Here is a 16,544-nt window from a genome sequence, read left to right on the forward strand (position 1 = left end):
TGCTACATCTATCACAACGGCTTTCCTCTGTTGTTTATCCACTACGACAATGTCTGGTTGGTTCGCCATTACCATTTTGTCTGTCTGGATCTGGATATATTTCTCAAGTTGTGGAATTTCTCACAACTTGAGAAATATATATATATATATATATATATATATATATATATATATATATATATATATATATATATATATATATATATTAACAGCTGTATATGAAATTTAATTAATAAAATAACCCATTCAACGCCCTTCTGTGTCGAGGGTGTGTCAAAAACAGGGGCTTGGTTGTTAGCAGCAGATCACATAACGCCCTGATGAGGCGGTATAGCGCCGGAGATCACTTTACCAACCGCCATTAAAACGAAAGAAGAAGAGGAGTGGGCGCGAACATGGCAGCCAAAGAAAGTGTAAACATCGATCAAGTAGAAGTGGAGAAGGTAGTTAACCGCTGGCTGGTGGAATATTACTTTTCTCTGATGGTGGAGTTCTTCAAGAACCAACAGTATGCGGATTTTTGTGCCAGTAGAGAAGTGGTGGACGGTAAGCACCCTCTATTCTAAACTAGCTTAAACTTGCCTAGCTTCTCATGTCTGCCTGTAGTAACTTAAGCTTCAACAAAGTGAAACAACTGGTTGTTTATTAACTACACCAAATGTTTATTATGTTTGCGCTTAATGTTGTAGGACAGTTTCACGTTCTCTAGCGTTGCAGACTGAAATGTAAACCTGCTGGATTCATATTCTGAATTCAGCAAGCGCCTAACAAGAAGAGCGACATGAAACAATTGGAAAATTTATGTGAAATACTTGCTTTATTTTGCGTTGCTTTTAACTGGTCTCCTGCTATTGCAGACTTTTGTTTTTGGTCTTTTCAGCGAGCTTCCTCGTGTTTGTAAATTCCCAAATAATAATCCCTGCCACACAAGGTGTTGAGCCAACTCTAACCCGTTTATTTCAGCACCGAAACATGCATTAAATTACACTTAATACGTTACCATTTAGCCAAAGTTTGAGCTTTATCCCTTATGTTGTAATAATATGAAACTGATTCATAATTTGCCTCAAATGAACCTTAAATTAATAGAAAAAATCCTGAAGAGTAAGGGAAGGATTATAGATGTGGATTACTGAGTGTATAATTTCTGATCTCCTTAGGTGTCCTTGAACGTCCCATTGAATCTGTTGATGACATACCCTTGAAGATCAGATTGTTGCAGTTCCTGTCTCGCATAAACGAAGGAGAAAAACTTGGTGAGTTAATGTCTCCATGTTGACACAACTGCATTCATTTTAAGTGAAATGTTAAGAACAACTCTCATAGTTTTGCGTATGTTGGTTTAGTCAGTGCACTGGCAAAAATGTTTTTAATCCTGAAATATTACTTGATCTTGTCTTTCATTTCCTTCCATTCGTCCCACTGTCAGTCCTGCTGTTATGGTGATCAAGCCTTGCAGTTATTGTTAATTCTGTCCCTCAGATTTGTGGTTTGAACCCGATCAGTCCACAACGCCCCTGGAATCGGCTCTAAACTTGCTGGAAAGTATGAAGGCAAATTTCCAAATTCCTCAAGCTGATTTCGACCATGTATCCACATTACTTAAAGAGATGGTAGGTGATTTATTTTATTTTATTTATATATATACAGTATGTATATATAAACTTGTTACTGCTCTGGTTTAGTTTTTATACTTTTTAACTCAAAGACACCAAAAATCCATCTTTGCAAAGTCAGAGGCTGGAGCAGTTGTAATTGATAAGTCCAGCAAATCATCCAACCTAAGATTTTACCAGCAGGAGTAATTCTACACATTGTAGTAGATAAATACTGCTACATATTGTTGATGAAGAAATGTGCTGATCATTTCTCTAAAGTAAAAACCTGGAGATATCCTGAAAAGGCCGTTTTGATCTAGCAAATTGTTTGTTTTTATTTTTTAGATCCTGGGGATTTTCATAAAGAATGAATTATTTGATAAGGCAAAAGCTGCACTCACTTTGTACTTTCCGAGTCCAGGGAATGACAAGGTAAGTCCACCTAATCAATTTTTAACATGCTCCCATTCTGCAACTTCTAAACTAATATTGTAGATTATATGGTGTCTCTGCAGCTTCTGAGGCATAAATCAAACAATGCAAACAAAGGAATTGTGAACTGTTGTTCAGTTCCTCTGGGTCAGACAGTTCCCCTGGGTTGGAATATTTCTTGACATAAGTTGTGGTTGAGGAGCTAAATATTAGTTCAGTGATTGAAGGGAAGCAGTAAATCCGCAAGCATTTTTTCCAGTTCATTCAGTAAATGTTTGAGATTGTAGAGAAAACATCTAGAAAACATGAATTTCCTGACTATTTGTGAACAGACAATTGTTACCTTCCTTGGCTACAAATGTAAGCGGTTTCCAACTGATCTTTTGCTTGTCAACATCTGATTCTCCGTAGAGGGCCACATTCATGAGTCTCATCTGTCAGAAGAGTAACACACACAAGGTCATCGACCAAATGAACTTCCCACAGTTTAGGAAGGAGATGCTGTGTTTCTGCCAGAAGCTCTGCCCTTTTACTCTCTCTTTTATTCACCAGGTTTGCACACTGACAATTGAGTTTAAGACACCGCCTCTTGGATGTTTTGTTTTGAAGATGGTAATATCAATATGTGTGTGCTTAACAGGCTGCATTGAACCTTGTTGAGTCACGAATTGAAGTTCAACATGATGAAACACTGAGGAGCGACGAGCAAGACAAAGCCAGCTCCGAAGTAAACAACTTTCAGTTCAGATCAAGGTAAGGCCAGTTTCATCTGTTTTTATGTTCTAAAATCTTTCTAATGACCTCTGTGATTTTTTTAAAACATTTTTTATGAAGTGTTTATCTTGCCAGAGTTACTACACTCTTTAAAAGACTTTAACAATATGGAATTTAATTTGACTGGAAATTTTTCCAGACACTGGAAAGGTGTGAAATTAGAATATGATGTTATCTATATTTTCTATACATTTTATTCCATATCTTATTGTCAACATGATAAAAATTTAGATTTCTAAAAGCAACTTTTTGTGTTTTTTTAGAATTTGTGCATTCATCTGTCCATTTATTTGCCTTTGTCTATCTGTTCTATTGTCCATCTTTACTTCTGTCCATCCATCTTTTCATCCAACTGTTTCTTCCGTAATGTCTAGTTTTGCCATTTCCATAATTAGTTAGTATCTGTTCTCTAAATTCGAGATTCTTAGATTTCAGAACTTTTTTAGGAATCCTGTTGTGTGGTTTTACAACTTCTTAGTAGTTCTTTTTTTGTTGTTCTCTTCCACACCTTTCAGAAGGTATCCATTCATCCAGAAGAGCAGACTCGAAGTAGCCTACAAAGCCCTGGCTCAGTGTTTGGATGAAAAAACATTTTCTGACTTGGAGCAAGAAGTGGAGGAAGAATCTCAGGAAAGCGTGTGCCTCTGCCTGGAGAGACACACTGTTTCTATTCGAGGCACTACTCAGAGCTCAGAGCAAGAAGCCCTGTTTCAGAGAAAGTCAGTCAGCCCTCTGGAAGCTTCCCCAGCTGACCAGATGACACAGACAGGTGCAGAGCGCCAAGCAGCAGCAGGGTCCCTCTCAAAGACTCTCTACACGGTGGCCCGGTTTGTGGTCGAGCCGGACAGCCAGCCGAGCTCACAGTGCACAACAGCTGCCGAGGAGCTGGACGTCGAGACGAGGACAACGGAGTCTCCACAGATGCTGTCTGCATCAAATAAAGAGCTGCAGTGCTCAGATTCAGACAGACAACATTCGAGGCCCAAAAGAAAGCTTCCCACAGGGGGCAGCAATACAGTGAGCAGGTTAGTTTACCTCCATCTTCCTCTGTTAGTGGCTGATTTTACATTATATCCCAACATGTCTTATTTCTGCTCTTTCTTTAAGAACTGTGTGACTGAGTATGTGAGTTAAAAAAAAAAAACATTTGTTTTTCAGAGCTTCAACTAGTTTGGTTGTATACTCATCAGGCAGTGAAGAGGAATCCCCTCAGAGTGGGAAAAAAGAACTGGAGCAGCCGAATGAATCATCCAGCAAGTAAGTCCAAGTGGAGTGTCACCTCACACTGACCTGGCTTCAGGGAGTCCCAAAGATTCAGCAATATTTCAGTTTGCAGTACTATTCAGAATAACAACATCCGCAGTGGCATCTGAGTAAATTAAAATACCACTGAGAAGGTTTTATATTTCAGTTTTTCGAATACAGAATTGAAAATCATGCGTATTACAGATTTATTACACACATAATGAAATTGCTTAATTCTGATCATTTTGATGACCGTAGCTTATATATTGTGAAATCCTATTATTGAGTTTTCTGGAGAATCATTAAATGAAATCAAGTCAAAAATGTTATTGCACTGTACTGAAAAATGGATGATCTGAACAATTATGGGGAAGACCGGAGCAAACACTCACTGTCACCCTCTACAATTTCTAATAAGAAACTTTTATCAAGATTCCAAAGTTAGTTTAGAACTAAATCACTGCATGAGTTTAATCTTCTCATTGTCTGGCTGCTGTTATCTGTTAAATAGATGAATATTTTCACTCTTGTTATGCTAAAAACATTGATTTACTTTCATGGCAGAAAAGCCAACAGATCCAGAGAAGCGTCACAAAGCAAGGACGAGCAACAGGCGCAGACAAACGTCTCCAAAACTCCAAAGAAGCGACCGCTCAAACGGATATCCAAGAGTTCTAAACAATGGTGAGAGGAATCATGCTCTACATATTTTTAATGTAGTGTAAAATCTGAGTTGACTCAGGTCTGTGTGGGAAACCTTTACTTCATTTTTACCCAGTGACCCGAGCAGTGGAGAGCATGTTTGTCTGTCAGACTCTTCGTTGGATTCGTCGCCTGACGTGTTTGCTCCTCGCCCTGCTCCTCAGAAGAGCTCCACTCCTCACAAAGATGCTCAAAGAAAGATTCCCGTCATACGACTTTGGTTAGTAAAGCGGAGATAGTCAGCTGCTGTCAGTTAATGAACATAAATGTGTTTTCATCCTTATCTGAAAGTGTAAAATTACCATATTCACTTTTTTCTGTATTTATGTTAAGAATTGATATATTATAAACTGTTATGCATTAATCAATGTCTTCAGCCATGTTGTCGTTTAATCATGCATGTTTTAATTATGGGAAGTTTTTGCTTTGCCAGTAAGAGAAAAACTCAATTTCTAAAAAGCTTCTTCGTCTGTTCAGGAGAGAAGACCACAAAAATATAACGGAGGAAAAGGAGACGTGGACCGATGAGGACTCCCTTTTCCCCTCCATAAAGAACAGAGGTAATACTTCCTCAGCTATCAGAATCTAATCAATGCTAATCTGACTGTGAAAATCTAGCAATATAAATATTATCTATGCTTTTTGCTACAGGATCAGGATCAAATGAAAGCACAATCTCACATTCAGGACACAGAAGGGTAAGCAATACGTTAAAAAAACAGTCAACTAAAAAGATTCGGTGCTAACTTAGGTTTTCAGTGTTGTGTAAAAGTTATTGCCCCTTTAACAGATTTTTTCCACCTTTCATTTCTTTTGCGTATTTAAATGTTTAAACAAAATTTAAGACAAAGAAAGCTATTTAAACCAATGAGACGGGAAATAAATCCTGTTTCCGAAGCTATGTTAATTTTAGTATTGAAAGTGATTAACTCACCTTTTCTAAGTTTAGTTCTACTAGTTACACACACAGTCACACACACCTTATTGCTGCCAGATTCTCAAGAAATCTGGCAGTAATAAGATGCCAGATTTCCAAGCAGGGTCAAAAGAACCTGCTTGGAAATATGAAGTAGGTTTCTTTTGATGCCTTCAGTAAAGGAAATTGAAGATTAGACATAATGGCCTGGAAAAATAATCTAAACATATTTATTTTTGCTCAATTTTTAAATTAAACTGATTAATCATGTTTGGAACCTAAACTCTGTTTTGTTTTTATTTAGTGTTATAATGATCCAACTTGACTGGATTTGATAAAAGTGACAGTTCTCCCTAACAGATCATTTTTAACTACCAAAACATGGACCCTTTTCTTTGGCAGTTGTTTTCCCCCCACCAGGATGTTTCACATCTATATAGGCGGCATAAAATGTTCGCTAAATCAGAACAATGCCAAGTATCTAATGCGCTTCTTGTATCCTTGGGTAAAGTAATGTTTATGATCAAGGCAATTCCACCGACCTTTTTGCTCAAAGGCCTTTTTAGGTAAACTGAACATCCTTGTGATTTTGTTATCAGAGGCTTGTTGATACTCAGATTAAGCATTTAAAGAATTCCAGTTGTACTGCAGAAGCGTACTTCTTAATTTAGAATAAAAGGTTTAATCTTTTCAAAGCAGTACAAACCTGACCATCTTTTATTGTTTCCATTGCTACAGAGATGGACCGAGAGCGAAACGGAGAACTTAATTCAAGGGGTCAGAAACTTTGGCGAGGGGAGCTGGAGTAAGATAAAGGCCTACTATTCGTTCAATGATCGCTCCAATGTGAATTTGAAAGACCGATGGAGGACATTAAAAAAACAAAAATTGGTTTAACTTTATTTTGTTAATTTTTTTGGGTTTTTTTTTTTTTTGTTATTTAATTCAGTTATGTTCAGTCCAAAAAACTTTTAAAAGTTGTTTGAATCAGATGTTCCTGTTTAGTTGAGTTTTCTTTGAAACAAGCTGCAAAAAAAAACTGGATTAATTTGCCTATTTCTTGCTAAAGGAGTCATCCATGTTTAAGCAGTCCTATTTTAAAGGACTTTTGGAAAAGAATGGCAGACTACAGCCTTTTCTGTAAAGCATCTTGATTTTCACAGGTAATAAATGACCAACAAATACATAAAAAGGCCAGTGTTTTTATTACGCCTGCATTAAACTTGATTGGTAAAGGTACGAGGTCCCTGATTCATGTTAAAATCCCCAGTTTATCATAGATACAATAAAAGCGTAATCATAAAACCCCAATCACTGCAAGAGTAGGATAATTGGTTTATTAAGAGAAAAACATTTAGAAGGAAAAAAAACAGGAACACCACCTTCAATTTGGTGATTCTTAAAGGAATCTATAAAAGACTCCACATAGTCCAGGTTTGCAATATAACAATAAGTCAATAGAAACATATCGCCGTTGAGGGACTGCAGAAAAATATTCTCCTGATGTTACGGATCCCACGGCAAGAAGAAGGCAACGTCTCATCCCGCCAAGTCACAATGAAATGTCACCTGGGCAAAAAGAGCAGCTGTGAACTCCAGCTGTTCTGGATCGACATTTCTAAATGAGAAAAGAACAACTGTCCATCCAGATGCAGGGAGTTTATGTCAGCGTGTCCTCGCTCCTGATGAACTCTCCCACATCGGCCTGGTGGAACACAACAATGGACATGGGGTCTACTCGCCGACACTCCTGTGTGGACTTGGCTGCTACTCCAAAACCCTGGCAATAAAAGCAGAGAACATTCAAAGCTTTAGGTGAAACAAGAAATTGGACACATTGTCTAATTTACGAGAAAATCGTTCTACTTCTAGGACAGTTTAAATTTAGTTTAGCATGTCAGAAATTCTTAACCATTGAAAATTGAGAGTGAGGCTAAATTCAAGATCCTTCACCATTTCACTATGCTGTTTTAAAGCATCCTAAATGCTATAGATTACCTGGAGCAGCTGTTTTCATCGCTTCACACATGGAAAAACGGCAGCTCTCTGCAGCTAGTTTGCAGCAAGTCATAGTTAAAACAAATGAGCTCAGAAATGACCTGCACACAGCTCAGTGAAAGGCTCCAGGGCCACATTTAAGCAAAATTGGTTATACCTTAGCCAGATTTAGCTTAAAAATAATATTTTAATTTGATGCTCATGTTTCTTCTGACTGAAATCAATGTTGTCATCTTGGAGTGGCTCATCCAGAGTTTTGACTTAAACTGGGAAGGGAGCTAAAGATTAGGCTAATGGCAATGAGGCCTTGTAATCTACTTCATTAATCAGAAACAAGCTTCTTTGTTGAAAACAGACTAAATCTGTTTGGTCAATTTTTTTTTTCTAACTTGCTGTAAAAACAGAAGTATACAATCCCAATTAGGTTCACTGACAGGATGATAATAGAAAACTAGAAGGTTTTCAGCAATATCATATAGTGGAAAAAGTATTTTTATCTTGGACATCATTGGAGGTTTTGGCATGCCAGTGATTCTTCCCTCTCCCGATAACTCTGTCATTTCCAGCAGGAAAGCAACTTCTTGCTTAAAAATAACTTCAAATGTAGCAGTGTAACTTTGCAAAAATTGTTGTTTTTTTTTAAATGTTACTTTTTAGAAGCTACTGACAAGCCCCAAACTTCAGAGTGAGTGGCTGTTGTTACTTCTGTTACATCAATTAACAAGCATGAACTAATCCTATTGAAAGCCTTGCAATCATCTGAATGGCACTGACTTTTCTAGTCCTTCTAGAATAGGCTGAACTCTTAACTGTTCAAAGAATGCTGCCACAGAACGAGTCTGACTTTTTAAAGTCACTTCATGGTAATCCAACTGAGCCTTTCCAGTCATAATACTTTTGAAAAAGAGAATCCATAGTCAAGTATTTTAAATCCAAAACAGTGGGAGTCAGAAATAAACTTACCAAAGGTACATCAGCCATGGAGTAAACCACAACTCCCTGATACTGCATCGTGTTTTCAGTAATTCTACCAAGGCCAGACTTCAGCACATGGTTCCCGTACAAGAAAGACTGCTCTGCTCCAGGTTTCACCCACACCTTGAACTGAGCACATCATAGTTTCAGATTATGTACATCTTCTTTCAATTTTAACCAGTGTTGCCTCTGTTTTATCTCTACTCCCAACTGGCATGGGAAAGAATCGTGCAGAGAATACACACCTTTGCATAGGGAGCCAGGAAATCCAGAGCTGTGATGTGCAGGCGGAACTTCTTGGTCTTTGTGAATTTTCCAAAGCATGTTCCCACCGAAATAAGTTTGTCTCTGGAAAAGTTTGTGGCCAACTTGAGAATTTTCTCACTGTGGACAGAGAAAGTAGTTCTAAATAAGATTCTCAGTTAACCAGAGGCGGAACTGCTAGCTTTTGAAGGTGAGACAAGGAAAAGAATGGTGTTATCAAAAAAATATGAGAAAAAAGAACATTAAACTAGAAAAGCACTTTGTAACACATAAGACAAAATAGAAAAGGTGTACTGTATTTGATCATTCGATATTTAAGTCAGCTCAAAGATTGACCAAATGAAACAAACATGAAAAGAGTTTCAAAAAGATACAAATTTAACAACCATAATAGACCAGATCAAAAGATTGTGTCTTATTTAGCTGTGATTAAATCTTTTTTTCATTGTATGTATGTTGAAGAAGGTTGTTCTAGATGGTCATTTACATACTTATTTACAAAAAGTAAAAGTATATTAAATGATTTTTTAGCTCTTGGCTTTTGAAATGAATGAGAAATGATTCTCTGATATTGACAACACCTTGGAGGAAGTGCTTCGGATCAGGTACATGTGAAAAACAGGTTTTGAACAATTTGAAACATGCCATCACAAAATGCATGAACAGTACGGAGCTCCATGTGCTTATGAAATAGTTATATATTTGTATTAACCAATAATTACCTCATGTAGTACACACGGTCTTGATGTAGCCTGAAGCAATAGGTGCCATCGGGTCGGTCAACTAGAAGCTTAATGTTTTCCCCTATGCTTTTGGGAAAGAAAATACACTGATCACATGAATGCTAACAAGCATGCTAATATATATTATTGAAAGTTGCTCCCTTTCGGGCCAATAAAGATACTTCTAAGCTCACTTACTACTTTGACAGCTTCTCAAACATCGTTTTCGTCTCCTCCTCAGTTAACGGTCTCATTTTTAGGATGTAAAGCCGTCTTTTTTTTTTAGCAGGGAATGTGAGGTTTTTAGTCCGTAGAGGGATAAAAACGTGGGTACCAGCGGAAGTAGTCACACTTTAAAGCGGAACTTGTCTTACGTAAACAGTCGGCACAGTTCCGGGTTTTTTTTGGGTATTCTGCTTTCAAGTCGAGCTTGCCTTTCCCTCCGGTAAACCGACCACCTTCTGGTGAGTTTAACTTCTTAAATTTAAAATAAAACGCCTGGTGGATATTTGATATATTATTAGCAATAGACACACGGACGCTTGTTTATCTAAAACCTAGTTTTACCTTCCTATTCTTGTCTTGGTAATCGGAAATGAGCTCAGTTAGCCTAGCAGGCTAGCAGCTGTCAAGAGGAAAAAAACTCAGCTTTGGGTGCTAGCGAGGTTAGCATGTGAGCTAACCGTGGTAGCAGCTGACAGTTAACCCTAGTTTGCTGTTGACAGTCGCTCTAGCCACCAAATAAATCAAATTAGAAATAAATCTTGAATCAGCGGGAAAGAGTCGGTGTTTAAAACCTAACTGTAACTGTCACGTTTATCATTTGAAGACGGGAGTCTTTTTTTTTTTTTTTTGCCGCAGCGGCGCGTAGTTACATAACGCTCATTTGTTTGTAAATAGCAATTACTTTCAGATCACAGGCAGTAACACTTAATCCTTTAAGGATATCAGATGCAATTAGGACCAACTTTAAGCTTCTCTGTACTCGGTGTGTGTGGGCTTCTCCTACGCTCTGTCACTTCAATGTCAGCCGAGCGTGCTGTCAGCTGCAGAGTCAGTAACTCAGTTTTGGGAGAGCGACTTTGTCAGCAGACTCTTTGCATTTGAGGGAACACTTGATCCTCCCTTCACTGCCTGTTGGGCAGCAAAAACAGCTGATCCGGTTTTTTTTAAATAGATTGGCGAATAATGTGGTATTTTATACAGAAATAGCAAAGGCATCTGTTTGTAAAAGATCTGAATTAACTGAAGTTAAGTTTGACTAATGTCGGAAGAGTCATGAGGTTTGCAATGGAATATATGTTGTATTTAATCTCCCAAATATCAAGTTTAAAAAGTCACTGGCCTATCAGAGGCGAAGAGTCGCAGGAAAAAAGATAAATCCGAAACATTTATTGTAACCTCATTACCAAAAAATGTTTTTGTTCGGGAATGTTTAGCTATTTTAATCTTCTTTCCGGGTAAGGGATGTCAGGTGTAATATTTATGATGGCTCATTGCAGGCTTTTACATTTTCTGTTTGTTTTCATGAGGTCCAGGAATGTCTGATTAGCTATGAGTTGTCAAATGAGAAAGTAATCTGAAATTACACGTTTAGCCAGTTGGGGTAAAACCACTGAGTCCCTTTAGACAGCTCAAGTATTTAACATTTGAATTAGACTGCAGTGAATGAGCCCTGTAGGTTGAGACTACAGGAGTTCAATGCATCATTACGCTGTCCTTGTTGCTCTGTGTGTTTTTTCCTCATTTTCCATAGTTTGAGGAAGTCTTTCTTTCTGGAGTTTGTTGGCCTCATTCTCTTCTTAATCAACTTTCTTGGGATTTCATTAAGCACAAAGCTGTTTGTCAGTCTTATATCCTCAGTAACCCCCTAACTTTCATTCAGACTTGATAATCCAGTACAATGCATCATCTAGATGGAGCACGGTCAATTGATCACTCGTTTGTTCAAGTGTTCAAGGATGCTTTACTAAAACTATAAACTAATAAGAGCACTTAAGAACTGAAAAATGTGCTGATCGTTGTTACCAACAGTCAGAAGTTATAATGGCTAAAGTAACTCTTATTAACTCAACTGCTTATTCAGCTTGTGGGAGAGTGACTAAGATCTCAGAGCTTGAGAGTTGCTCTTTTTACATGCTTTGCTCAGGGTTGAACTTTTTATAGCACAAGATAAATGACATTTACATGGTGTTATTGTGACAATAATCCTGAAATATTCATCTAAGTGATTTTTTTTAAATATTATTTTTATGTCAAAACAAAGAGAATACAAGAATCGGTAGCAGAAAATAAGGGCGTTTTCGGCTGAATTCCCCCTACCACAGATAAGAAGCTAGTTCACGGCTAGTTGTGACACATTATCACAGTAATATCAATTTATGGTTTTTCACTCTTTACAGGTGTGTTTGCTCTCCTGTTTTTTCTGCGGAGCAGTTCTTGTGCCAACAGTTTACTCCGAAGGAACCAGCAGCCCTTCTGTCAGCAGTTTCCGGTGCGTGTTTGTGACTCTGGCAACGGCGAACAGGAAGACAGACGCTGAGAGACGTCTGAGCTGAGAGAGGAAACTGCTGCGGCTTCTTCGTCTGCCTCAGAATGACTGAGTTCTGGGTTTGTTTCAGTTGCTGCATTGCAGAGCAGCCGCAACCAGTGAGTGAGACATTTCCTCTGAAAAGTAACTGTTCCTGACTTGATGAAGCCTTTGCGTTTTAGTGGATACGTGTCATTTTTAAGAAGTTATTCAAATGTAATTTTGTGCAGTGGCCTGACATGTTGCATTTTAACATGCTGAAATAGCTTCAGATGTACTTGGGACAAAATATGCATTGCATCTAATTGAAGGAAGTAAATTGTCAAATGAAACTAAATGAACATTTGTTTACAATGACTGCAGAATAATAGTATATCTATGGAGTTGGTTGGAAACTAAGCAAAAAAAGGAAGAAATTTTGTACAACTAATGTTAAATTCTGCTTTTAGACTGAAGAGGAAACATGTGGAATTTGAATAAATTTAGACCTATTATAGTACGTTTGTGTGGCTCAACTTTTCCAGACATTTTGATTACTATGTAATTGTTAATGTTGCCACCTTCTGATTTTTAATTGTGTGCTTTTGATTAACAGACATAAATTCTTAGAACATTAGTTCATCCAAACAATTATTGTTTGGATGTTGTATTTAATGAAGTGCCAACTTTAGTCTTTCAGAGGTTTGAAAGAATATATTTGTTTACATTTTCTTCAGAAACGGCGGCGACGAATCGACCGCTCCATGATCGGGGAGCCAACAAACTTTGTTCACACCACACATGTAGGCTCGGGAGATATGGGCCTTGGATTGGCATCAGTAAGCTTCATTCACTGTTCACGGTTTAATCTACTGAACTCACCACACTGTGATCATTGGTTGCTTAACATTTCCAATCTTTTTGTAGGTAGATCTTGTTCAGGCTCAGATGAAGTCTAAAGGAGGCTACACACACGGTGGCTCAGAGGGCTCTCAATTGTAGTGAGGTGAGGTGGGTTTGCTTCCATTTATTTGAAAAAAATCAATTTATTTCAACCAGTATTTTTTTTCTTTTTGCTTGTAATTAATAGAATCTGCAGTTTAGATTCTATTAATTCTTGAGTGTTTCTTTTCGGAACAGAGCAGCATTCTTGATAGTCTGATAAGTAGGTTGCAATGTTTAATCCTGTCATCTCCTTTGAAAGCTTCCTCTGTCTCTTTTACTGCAGTGTGTAAAATAATAACTCAAATCAACAAGTCCTCTCTGCAGACTTTCTGATACCGGAGCCTTTGGGCTTTTCGGTTTAACACATGAATAAATATCTACTTTAGAGCTAAAAGTCTTGTTTCGACCCCACCCATCCTATGTCTCACCATTGACGGCACACATCTGCAAGCTGCTCTTGTGTGTGTTTATGAGGAAACTGGAGCAATGAAACACAACACATTTATGCTGTGACTGATCATATTATACTGAGAAAATACTCCCCAAATGGGAGGAAACCAGTGGACTTTCTCCCCTATTGATAAACTTTGTTTTGCTGGAAACAGCTTCAGCTTATCTTGAGACACTGACCTAGCTGTCAGTAGAATGTGTTTATGTATTTATTTAATTTTAGTATCGCGTATCAGGTTCTAAACTGTGACATATCTTTTTTGTTGATGTGGCACTCTGCCTTGTTTTTAAACTCCCATTTCACATTGCTTTAGTTGCTCCTCTCTTTTAATTAAACTGCTGTAGTTTATTCAGCTGAGCTAAGATAACAATAGCATGCTTGAGAGAGAAACTGTATTTTAACTAGAGGTCTAAAATCAGAACAAATTTAATAAAACAACTTCCAAGTTAATGTAGACATTGTCTTCCAGTGCTGCAAATCCTAATGTTTCTTTCTAATTTTTTTTCCCATAGCTCTTCAGACTTGTGAAAACTACTGTTGTTTTATGGAAGAATAAAAAAAAGAAAAGAAAAAGCAGTTCTGTCTGTAACGGACCCAGGACCAAAAAATGAAACTACTGCTTTTCCAAGATCTTGTACATATTTTTATTTTCCATTCCTCCTCTTTTTTTATGAAAGCACTGCTATCCATTTGTTGCCATAATGTTGCACTGTAAGGAGCAAATGTTAAGGATAGATTGAGGTGTTTAGAACTCATAATGTCAGTCGGTTGTATGCTTGTGTGTATGCATGAGAAAACATTTTCAGAAATATTTGCTGTTGTAGCCTACTGGATGCCTGTAATTTATTGATTTGATTTGTGAACGGACCTCATGGTGGCTGGGCCACGCTGGATATGTAGAACGTTCAGTTTCTTCTTCATTCTCAGAGGTTTATCAAACGACAGATTAAAATTAAGCGACGCAAAAAGGTTCCGATTTTTATTCTGAGAACTGCTATTGCTTTTCTGAGTCGCTTTCAGGGTTGAAGGTTGCTGGTTTTGTAATAAACTTGAAAACAAGTGGATACACTGGACTATACGTTGTACACACACACATGCTTAGGAATTTCTCTTTAGTTTCAACCATTTCTTTTTTAAATCATTCAGATTGAAGCATATAGAATTTTAATAACCTATAAACTTCCTCATCTGCCTTCCTAAGTAATGTTTATTTTTTTAAATGTTAGAAGCGCATTGCTGCAACAACCATGCTTGTAGTGTTTTATAGGGGGAAAAAATCATTTAAAAAAAAAAAAGCATTTTGTTTCCATCATTGTGCACAAACTGTAGGCAAATAATGAACCTTGGTTCAAACAGACCACAAGTGCAGACTGTTCTCTTTGGTAGGTTAGTGTTGTAGCCATTGACAGATTTAATGTAAGTTGTTCATCCGGTTAAATGTAACTGATTGTATCTTTCACCAGCACACCAAGAAATCCCAGCTTATCTGACTGGTAATCCCTGTTTTAGTTTGGCGTAATTCTGTCCCCATGAAGGTCTTGGAACGTCTTACGTGGAACTGAGCTCACACGTCTCTTAAAGTTGTCATACGTTTGTCTTTAGTTGTTTTAGTTTCTCATGTAGACTTTAATAAGTTTTCATTATTACAAGAAAGTATTATTCTCTTACCATGTAGGCACAAATTTTCTCCCACTGCTGTAGTTTTCCTTTCTCTCTGAAGGGTTTGCCTTTTCCACAAGCACACAAACTTTCCTTTAAAGGGGAAAAGTAAACAAATGCAGCTATTGTCTGACTCTGCTGGTTGTTCAGTGATCAGGGTGGATTTTACATCTTTTGTCTAACTTTTTTTTTTCTCACTTGAGATTGACCTTTTTGTTATTTCCATATCAAGAAAATTAAATCAGAAATAATAAAAAAAATTATGTAAAAATCAAGGAGGCTTTAATTTTGTAGACATCGTCGCATTTTGTTAATCCTATGATTGAATGTATTAGGTGCAGCATGCTAAAAGGTACAAAAGAACTAAAATTTTAACGTTGGTACCAGCCATTAGAAAATGCAGTGTAATTGTAAATGCAGCCTTAACTTTTCTCTTTTGGACTTATTTTATGACAGATTTAATGAAATTAAGTCAAGTCAGGTTTAGGAAATACTATTTTGACACATCAGCCTGTTTTCTTTGTATTGTCTGTGTAGTGATTCTCTGTAAAACAGACTTTTATGTAAACATTTTTTTATCCACAAAAATCTTAAACATGAAGTAGTCGAACTGGCATTTGCAGTACCTTTGTGTGACCAGCAGGCTGTGCTAGTGGACTGCTTGAATGTGACAAAATAGATCAATCGTTTTGGGATATCTTTCATGACTCGTGATGATGCTGTACATAAAATAAGTGATGTATAAAAGTGATGACTCCGTGATATATATGTATTCAAATTCATGCCTATTTTCTTTTCTGTATGCTGTTACAGGGAATGCAGAGTTGGCACAATGTTTTTCTTTTTCTCAGGACTTAACTTCATGTAGTTCCCGCTTTAAAGGGATGTTTAACTGTTTGTTTGTTATTTTTCCTTTTCTGGGCAAATAAATGTTATATGTTGTCGCACCAACTTGCAATGTCTTTGTCACTTCAGTATAAGGCATTAATCAGAAATGTTCCCAGATGGCATTAAATCAATACTGGCTTTCTCCAAATTTTCTGTTTGCATGTTTAGGCATAATATAATTAGCTCTGGCACCTTTGTTCCCTCCATGTCTGGTGTTTGACTGCAGCTTCAGTCAGATTGCATATGAATACTTAAACTCCACTTTAACTCAACATGTGGTATTGGCTTTAAGGGGCTTAGCAACATGCTGCCCCTCGTAACTCCATTCTCTGAATTATATTACGAGAGCTACTTTTCTGTAGCCAAGTAAAACAACAGCCTGGTTATGTGAGAAAAAGTGACACTTGCATGACACCTGCATGGATCGCTATTATAAAAGTCTATTCTAGTGACAGCTGTTAGGAGG

At 37.4% G+C, this 16,544-nt stretch overlaps 3 protein-coding genes across 4 annotated transcripts; 2 read left to right on the plus strand and 1 right to left on the minus strand.

The window, feature by feature from the left end:
* Positions 1-374: 374 nt before the first annotated feature.
* Positions 375-6,904, plus strand: terf2 (telomeric repeat binding factor 2). Its single transcript, XM_023332451.1, has 13 exons — positions 375-546; positions 1,161-1,256; positions 1,483-1,613; positions 1,944-2,030; positions 2,442-2,582; positions 2,671-2,783; positions 3,320-3,829; positions 3,963-4,061; positions 4,614-4,733; positions 4,828-4,971; positions 5,229-5,311; positions 5,403-5,449; positions 6,406-6,904. Exons 1-13 carry the CDS (start codon positions 396-398, stop codon positions 6,562-6,564), a joined length of 1,881 nt encoding a protein of 626 aa, XP_023188219.1. The 5' UTR covers positions 375-395; the 3' UTR covers positions 6,565-6,904.
* Positions 6,905-6,982: 78 nt separating this feature from the next.
* Positions 6,983-9,974, minus strand: nip7 (NIP7, nucleolar pre-rRNA processing protein). The gene is made up of 5 exons (XM_005796172.3): positions 9,825-9,974; positions 9,627-9,713; positions 8,886-9,024; positions 8,629-8,769; positions 6,983-7,447 (listed from the first exon to the last, which is right to left on the minus strand). Exons 1-5 carry the CDS (start codon positions 9,878-9,880, stop codon positions 7,328-7,330), a joined length of 543 nt encoding a protein of 180 aa, XP_005796229.1. The 5' UTR covers positions 9,881-9,974; the 3' UTR covers positions 6,983-7,327.
* A 24-nt stretch (positions 9,975-9,998) lies between these two features.
* Positions 9,999-16,137, plus strand: cdc42se2 (CDC42 small effector 2). Of its 2 annotated transcripts, none has more exons than XM_005796175.3 (5): positions 9,999-10,090; positions 12,029-12,275; positions 12,873-12,974; positions 13,063-13,146; positions 14,044-16,137. In XM_005796175.3, exons 2-4 carry the CDS (start codon positions 12,222-12,224, stop codon positions 13,135-13,137), a joined length of 231 nt encoding a protein of 76 aa, XP_005796232.1. In that variant the 5' UTR covers positions 9,999-10,090; positions 12,029-12,221; the 3' UTR covers positions 13,138-13,146; positions 14,044-16,137. The 2 variants fall into 2 exon arrangements, with proteins under 2 accessions (XP_005796232.1, XP_005796231.1); XM_005796174.3 differs by having other exon boundaries at positions 10,000-10,090; positions 13,063-13,141.
* Positions 16,138-16,544: the final 407 nt, after the last annotated feature.

This window comes from Xiphophorus maculatus, chromosome 4 (genome assembly GCF_002775205.1).
Source record: "Xiphophorus maculatus strain JP 163 A chromosome 4, X_maculatus-5.0-male, whole genome shotgun sequence".
Taxonomy (NCBI): Eukaryota; Metazoa; Chordata; class Actinopteri; order Cyprinodontiformes; family Poeciliidae; genus Xiphophorus; species Xiphophorus maculatus.